General features: G+C 45.6%; 1 protein-coding gene across 1 annotated transcript in view; it reads right to left on the bottom strand.

Annotated features, from left to right (window-relative positions):
* Positions 1 to 229: 229 nt before the first annotated feature.
* The window catches only part of LOC147116047 (sushi, nidogen and EGF-like domain-containing protein 1), a 234606-nt gene continuing 226147 nt past the window's right edge, over positions 230 to 8688 (bottom strand). The window contains exons 7-9 of the mRNA XM_085991998.1: positions 8118 to 8231; positions 7517 to 7630; positions 230 to 402 (exon numbers count right to left, since the gene is read on the bottom strand). Coding sequence (XP_085848124.1) covers positions 230 to 402; positions 7517 to 7630; positions 8118 to 8231 — 401 coding nt within the window. The remainder of the gene's footprint in view (positions 403 to 7516; positions 7631 to 8117; positions 8232 to 8688) is intronic.

Below are 8688 nucleotides of genomic sequence, written 5' to 3'. Positions count from 1 at the left end.
TGCCTGTTACGGGCTGGCGACAGTACAATCTATTCTAACGACTATCGAATCACTAAACTATGGAAATAAAGCCATCTTAAAAGAGGCAGTGATTGGGGCACTGCACTTGGTTACAGCGTAGTCTGCATCTGATCACTATCTGTTGGCCTCTAAAGGACCATGTGCTTGTAGATATTGGCTGCGGATTGGATTGGGCTCAGCCAGTGATGTCCTTCCACAGTAGAATACCCTACTGACGCTCACTGCCTCGGCTCACCGATTTGGCTTGGAGATGGAGCTTCCTCTTACCTGTCTCGCAGTGTATTCCTGTGAATGACTGGGGGCACAGACATGTGTAATTATTGACCAGGTCGATACACTCTCCTCCGTTCAGGCACGGGTTGGAGTCACACTCGTTAGTTTCTAGCAGAGAGGAAACAGCATCGTAAGGACGTAAATTTCGACAATGGGATCCCTGTGCATTAAAACCACTTTGAGTCTCAACAATAAATATTTACCACAAACGTCTCTGTGCTGTGCGCCAGCAGGATTCACTTTGCAGATGATATTAAAATGTCTAGTTGGAAGAGAAACACCTCAGACCTCAGGACAACTGGAATTTACTATGAGAGAGAGTCTCACTGGTCTACCGCATGGTCAATGAAACTTTCTGCTCGTGTTACCAAGGACAAGGGAAGGAATGGCAGTCCCAGAAAAGGAGCAGGCTTCCACAGGGCAGCACTGTTCCATCAAACATATTAGGACAGGTACAGCATGGGATAGATACACAGTAAAGCCCCATTTACACTATCCTCTCTGTTCTTTCCCAAGGTTAAATTAAGACCTTTGATTTGGCAGAAAATGGACTTCAGTTCTGCTCTGAGAAGAACACCTTTCACGGCACAGTGCAGTCTACATCCCTCCGATTTGCTAAGCACTTATACAACACAGACTCATTTCAATACCAAATAAAAAAAATCCAAGAGATGGGAAAGTACCTATAGTCTCAAACGTGGAAAGCTTGAAATGTTTCTTTGAAAGACTAGCAGTGGATGAGTGATATTTAGTAAAAATTACATAAATGGAAAAAGAGACACAGAACAAGTGAGATAGATAGAAATTGAGAGACCAGCAGAGAGAAAGAGAGAGAGAGAGAGAGAGAGAAATTGGGGTAACTCTTACCTTTACCACCCGAGCTATAACCTGGCAGAGCAGATTGCTCGCCTGTCATGGAGGAAGGAAAGTTGGACGGGTTCTACAACGAGCAGGAGATCTGTTCCACCTGGTTATTGCCCAGGTGACGAAATTGAGAATTACCCCCAATTTGTGACAATGAAGCACAGAGACACACAAACGCACACAGGGCAAGAAACAAGTGAAAGATAGAAATGGAGAGTGTAACACATGGAGACAATGGGCAGGATTTTCATTGGGCCGTGGCGGCGGGATTGGAGGCATGTGGGGGGGTTAAAATCCTAAAATCGGGGGGCACGAACCCATCCCGCCCCCAACCCGCCTCCATGCCAGTTTCAAAGGAGGCAGATACCCGACCCGCACAGGGACACACCTCCACGAGGCAGGAAGGGGATTAGTGCCAATTAACTACCAGTTAACAGGTAGTTAACAGGCAGTTTTTAGCCTAATCCCTATTTTCATCCCTGAAGTGTGGGATTCCCGACGGCTCCAAACCACGCCAAGTTAGCGAGGCGGGCCGTCGGGATGAAGGGCTTGGAGGGGTCGAGATGTCCGGTGTTCAGGTGAGTGATGGGTGCATGAGTGCAGAGGTAAGTGTGTTTGGTGTGTTTAAAGTGTTTAAAGAAGTTGTACTTACATGTACTTACCTTTACAACCTTCCTTCCTTCAGGTCTCGGGAGTCCCTCATCTCACCAGCACAGAAAGCAGAATGGCCGCGATCTGTCAAAAGTTCCAGCATTCTGCTCTCTGTTCTGTTGAGATCTCTAAATCATCCTGAGAGGAAGGAATTAACTTGGAGTACAGATTGTCAGTGTTTGACAGCTTCAAACAGCTGTCAAACGATGATATTTCATCTGTCAAAAGGTCTTGACAGATGAAATATCAATCTGTAATTTCACCTGTTGCTGGGTGGCCCTTAATTGGCCTGCTGAGCCCGCTGGGTGGGCTCAACAAGGTCAATCAAGTCAAAATCGCGTGGGTTGGCTAGAACTTAATGGAGGCGGGACTACAAACCCGAAAGTTGTAGTCCCGCCTGTAACATTTGCATATTGAATTATCATTGGCCCGCAGGCATCTGTAAGGAATACCTATTATATTCACATGTGATCACATGCTGAGTTGTCATTAGCCTGCAGGCAACTGTAAGGACTACTATTGTTTTGAAGACCCAGGCTAGGGGTCCTAATCCATGGCTTTCCCCACTGGTGCTGCTATGAGTAAGATCACAGACCTAATGCTCAATAAAAGAGTTAAACTGTAATACTCTGTTGTCCTGCAATTTATTATTTTTTTACAAAGTGTGCAAAACAAGACATGGTGTCAGAATAGGGATTGTAAATGGACATCGTTGGAGCTCCCTTGCCTCGAATGGATTGGGAATCTTTGAACTTACCTGGAGAATGGTGCAAGTTCAAGCAACACGTGTAGTTGATGTTCTCGGATCCGCTGAAAAGCAAAGGGGAGGAAGAAAGATGCAGCGACCTACTCCTGTGGATCGGAAAAAAAGGGAGAGACATTTTTAACACATGGTCTCTCACCGCGGATGAAGCAAAGGTACTGAAAAGTTATTTTGACCGTTTTGAATCATATGTGATGCCCAAGACAAATACGATATTCGCTAGGTACAAGTTTCAGGAGAAAGTACAAGGAGCTAGTGAGTCGCTTGAACAGTTTGTGACTGAGTTAAAACTGCTGGTAAAAGACTGTGAATATGCAGATAAAGATGAGATGGTCAGAGACCGCATCATGTTTGGAATACATTCAGCTAAAGTGAGAAACTTTTGAATGTTGGGTCCGGGCTAACGCTGGACAAAGCTATGGACATAGCTAGATCGCACGAGAAAGCCCAAGCACAGTTGAAAACCATAACCGGCGCCACGAGCAGCTCGCATGAACAGACAGTACACGCAGTTAACAGACACACACCAAAGAACACCGCCCAGAGGGCGTGTTTCAGAACAGAAAGAACAGAGAGAGTTCTAAAAATGAGTGACAACAGACATAAAACGCTTCAAAAACTGTGGATATTGTGGAAACAAAGTTCATGGGGAAAAGGAGCACTGCCCTGCCAAAGGAAGGCAATGTGCTAAATGTGGTAAACGGAACCACTTTGCTAAAGTTTGCAGGACTGTTTTTGTATTAACAGTACACACAGTGAGTGACAGCCAAATGCCAGATAGAGAGCCAAATGCAGAGGAACTGTTTATTGATTCTGTGTCACAGGAAAAACAGATTTCAGAAACTGAGCAAGCCTTTGCAGATATTGAGATAGGAAAACAGGGCACAGAGCTTAAGTTTAAACTAGACACTGGAGCTCAGGTTAATGTAATTCCTCTGAGTATCACAGCTTGAAGGATGAGTGTGAGCTACAGCCCACCTCACGCAGACTGACCAGCTATAGGGGTGAGCAGCTCATTGTAAAAGGCACATGCCTGATGAAATGCAAGTACAAAGAAAGCGACATGATGTTGGACTATTACATTGTTGACACTCAAGCACCTCCAGTGCTAGGTCTAAAGGCATGTTTAGACATGGACCTCGTCAAGCTAGTGCTTTCATTGACAGCACCAGTTGAGAAGCAGACAGTCATGGAGGAGTTTGCTGTCATTATCAAAGGAATCGGACTATTCCCAGGTGAATGCACTATTCAACTTGACCCAGCAGCAACCCCTGTGGTTTGCCCACCGAGAAGGATACCGCTTGCTCTACGTAGTCACCTGAAGGAGGAGCTGCAGAGCATGGAGAATACAGAAATCATCGTCCGGAAAACTGAACCGACAGAGTGGGTCAACGCGTTAGTAGTGGTTGAGAAACCATGTACAGGCAAGCTCAGAGTCTGTCTCGACCCCAGAGATTTGAACAAGGCTATCAAACGCCCTCACTACCCTCTACCAACGCTAGATGACATCACACCCAAGCTAGTGGGAGCACGTTACTTCAGTGTAATGGACGCACGATCAGGATACTGGACTATCAAGCTCACCGAAGAGTCATCTAAGCTAACGACGTTCAACACACCATTTGGACGCTACCGATTTCTGCGTTTACCATTTGGTCTTATCTCAGCTCAGGATGAATTCCAGCAGAAGATTGACGAAACCTATGAAGGCCTCGACGGAGTAGTCGCAATCGTAGATGACATCCTCATCTATGGCAGGAATAGAGAGGAACATGAAAGATCACGGGAGAAAGGTATTCGGCTCAACCCCGAGAAAAGCATAATCGGATCCACCAAGATCAGTTATTTCGGGCATCACCTCTCAACTGATGGCATTAAGCCGGATCCAGAGAAACTCTCTGCCATCAAGAAGATGGAGCCACCAAAGAACCACGCAGAGCTAGAGACAGTACTAGGCATGGTTAATTACTTAGCCAAGTTTGCCCCGAACCTCTCCGAAATCAACGCACCCATGCGTCAGTTGCTCAAACAATCCAATGAGTTCCTGTGGGACAAACAACATGACACAGCATTTCAGAAAATGAAAGACCTAATCACCAGAGAACCAAGACCAGTTCTTGTCTACTTCGACCCCAACAAAGAGCTCAGACTACAAGTGGACGCGTCAAAGTACGGACTAGGTGCAGTATTACTGCAAGAAGGAAAGCCCATCGGCTATGCTTCCAGATCTCTCACAGACAGTGAAATCAACTATGCTCAAATCGAGAAAGAGCTATATGCAATTCTGTTTGGATGTAAGCGTTTCCACCAGTACATCTATGGCCGACAATTCATTGTGGAATCCGACCACAAGCCTGTCAAGTCAATCATGAGGAAACCGCTAGCCACAGCCCCACCAAGGCTACAGAGAATGATCCTTCAGCTACAGAAGTACGACTTCACAATCATTCACCGTCCAGGCAAAGACATTCCTGTCACAGACACGCTCTCCAGAAAGTCTCTTAGCTACCAGGACAGCAGCCTCAGTGAAGGCATGGATGTGCAGGTGCACATGGTGTACAACAGCTTACCTGTGAGTGACTCAAAACTGAAGGAGATCCGAGCAGGAACAGAGAAAGATGCACAACTCACACTGCTGAGCAAAGTCATACATGAAGGATGGCCTGAGGAAAGGAGGAAGTGCCCTCAGAGCATATCTGAATTCTGGAACAACAGAGACGAACTGTCACAAATCAACAGAATCGTCTTCAAAGGGGAGAAAATCATCATTCCTACCAGTCTCAGAGAAGAGATGTTGACAAAAATTCATGCTGGATATATGGACATGGAAAAATGCAAACAAAGAGCACGTGACATTATGTTTTGGCCCGGAATGTGCAAACACATTGAGGACATTGTCGGAAAATGTTCCATTTGTCTAGAACACCGCCCATCAAATGTCAAAGAGCCCATGATACCTCACTGTATCCCAGACAGGCCCTGGCAGGTCACGGCAACGGATCTGTTCACATGGAACAACGAGGACTACATAGTGACTGTTGATTACTACAGCAGATTTTTTGAACTGGACAAGCTTCACAGCACCACATCTGCAGCTGTGATCCACAAGCTAAAGGCAGCCTTTGCCAGGCATGGCATGGTAGAGACTTTAGTCTCAGACAGTGGCCCCCAATACAAATCAAAAGAGTTCGAGTCGTTTGCCAAGGCATGGGATTTCACACATCACATCAAGTCCACATTACCCTCAAAGTAATGCCTTGCTGAAAAAACTGTCCAGATTGCAAAAACACTCATGGACAAAGCCAAAACGGACAAAAGAGACCCCTTATTCAGTCTCCTTGAGTACCGCAACACTCCGGTTGACAACTTCAAGTCACCAGCACAGCTGTTGATGAGCCGCAGACTTCGTTCAATCCTTCCAAGCACCAACCAGCAGCTGCAGCCAGAGGTCGTCAGCTGCATGCAAGTGCATGCAAAATGTGTACAGAGACAGCAACACCAAAAGAGATACTATGACAGGCCAGCTAGACCACTGCCGCCACTGCACAATGGGGAATCCATCAGAATCCAGGAGCATAACTACTGGAAGCCAGCAGTCGTCATCCAGTCAGCTGACACTGAGCGATTGTATCACGTCCGCACCCCAGAAGGACAGGTGTACCGCTGCAATCGCAGGCACCTCCTGAACACCAAGGAACAACACCGTCATTCCGATGAGAGGATCAGTGCAACAGAGTGTGATGAACAGAGCAATACACAAAACACATCATACTTAACCTGAACCTAAACCTGAACCTGAATTGTTGACCGATTCAGGAGCATGCTCAGTTTCATACCACACAAGGTCGGGATGAGAGGTCAAGCCTAGAGTTATCCTTGACTTGTGAACTGTCAAAGGGTATAGGCGGATCGCTGCCCTAAAAAAAACTGTACATCGTTATTGAAACATTGAGATGTTTTCAGTGCTAGTTAAATGCTGAGTTTACTTATATGTTTATGCTATTGAGAACATTATGTAGAAGAAAGGTTTAAAAGTAATGCATAATATTTTTCTTTTAAAAGAAAGGGGATGTAACATTTGCATATTGAATTATCATTGGCCCGCAGGCATCTGTAAGGAATACCTATTATATTCACATGTGATCACATGCTGAGTTGTCATTAGCCTGCAGGCATCTGTAAGAACTACTATTGTTTTGAAGACCCAGGCTAGGGGTCCTAATCCATGGCTTTCCCCACTGGTGCTGCTATGAGTAAGATCACAGACCTAATGCTTAATAAAAGAGTTAAACTGTAATACTCTGTTGTCCTGCAATTTATTATTTTTATACAAATTGTGCAAAACAAGACACCGCCTCCTACCCGACTCCTCAATGAAAATCTAGCACAATGAGTGAGAGATAACGGCTGTGACAGAGAGAAAAAGAGAGGGCGATCAAACAGGAAAGTGTCAGCCGCAGCACAGTGGTAGCACTTGAGCCTCTGAATCGGAAGGTTATACGATCAAGTCCCACTCCAGAGACTCCTGTGCAGTACTGAGGGAATGCAGCGCTGTTGGAGGTGCCGTTTATCAGATGAGACGTCAAACCAAGGCCACGTCTGCCCTCAGATGGATGTAAAAAATCCCAACGGTATTCGAAGAGCAGCAAGGGATTTCTCTCCGGTGAGCTGGCCAATATTTATCAATCATACAAGGTGATCTGTCATTTATCACATTGCTGTTTGTGGGAGCTTGCTGTGCACAAATTGGCTGCCGTGTTTCCATTACAACAGTGACTACACTTCAAAAGTACTTCATTAGCTGTAAAGTGCTTTGGGATGTCCTGAGATCATGAAAGGCGCTATAGAAATGCAAGTCTTTGTTCTAAATCCAGAGTGACTGAAAGAGAAACCAAAACAGTAACAGAGAAAGGAGAGGCCGACAGAGGGGAAGAGAGAGCTCACCATTTTCACAGTTCTCCCCAGTGTAGCCCTTCCGACAGATACACACTGCAGTTCCACTGTCTGTGTCACAAACACCACCATTTTGACACTCCCTGGTTTTACACAAGGAGCCAGCTGTAATTGGAAGCCATAACAGCAGTTAAAGCAATAGCATTTCACTGACAGAAAGCAGGTCATCTTAGCCATCAGTGCAGCCTCAGTTTTACTCTGTCATACACTTACACATCTCAGCATTACCTGTAACACTCTGATCCATTTCAGTGTAGCTCTTTCATACTCTGACCCATCTCAATATTACTCTGTGATCAAACTCAGCATTACTCTATCATTTGGATCCATCTGAGCATTACCCTATGATACTGTTATCCATCTAAGTATTAGTCTTATCCCTGTTTGACTTCCACAACATTACTCGATAATACTCTTACCCCCCTGCTTAGCATTACTCTGTAACACTCTGACCCCCTGCTCTGATTGGCCCCCCAGCTCAGTTCTACTTTGTAATACTCTGATCACTGTTACTCTGTCACCCCATGCTCACTGTTACTCTGTGACCCCATGCTCACTGTTACTCTGTGACCCCATGCTCACTGTTACTCACCAATCTCGCAGTGCTTCCCAATAAATCCAAGTTTGCACTTGCAACTATACACGTCAATCCCATCGATACAAGTGCCTCCGTTCTGACAATCACTCGACGCACAGTCATCGATATCTGAACAAGAGAGGGAACAGGTGAAAACAGAAATGTGAGACGGACACGAGTCCTTTGAACACTCTTCATCCTGCAGGACTCAAACTTTTGTTTTTCTACTGCACAATTAAAATCAAACAATGAATTTTTTTATGGCGAGTGGGATGAGTGGTGCCGCTAGTCCACTCCACAACCATCCACAGGCCCAGTTCCAAATCACAGCCGTGTCACCACCGCTTACAGCAGAGGGAAGGAGAAAATTGGAGGCAGGATCTCTGTTAACAACCTTTATAGGCAATCTTGCAGCCCGTCCATTAAAGCAGCAAGCATAAGCGTGACGGCGGAGGAAAGGACAAGAGAAAGACTGGAGAAAAAACACAAGAGAATAAGCAACAACTTGATCATTTCCTCTACTTTCTCTCTGTTTCTGTTTCTGCACAGCCTCCAGTGAGCTGGAGGTCAGACAAACAAGCTTCAG

This window comes from Somniosus microcephalus, chromosome 6 (genome assembly GCF_052327205.1).
Source record: "Somniosus microcephalus isolate GS21.2 chromosome 6, FLI_Smic_1.0, whole genome shotgun sequence".
Taxonomy (NCBI): Eukaryota; Metazoa; Chordata; class Chondrichthyes; order Squaliformes; family Somniosidae; genus Somniosus; species Somniosus microcephalus.
This window is presented reverse-complemented; position numbering and strand designations above follow the sequence as displayed.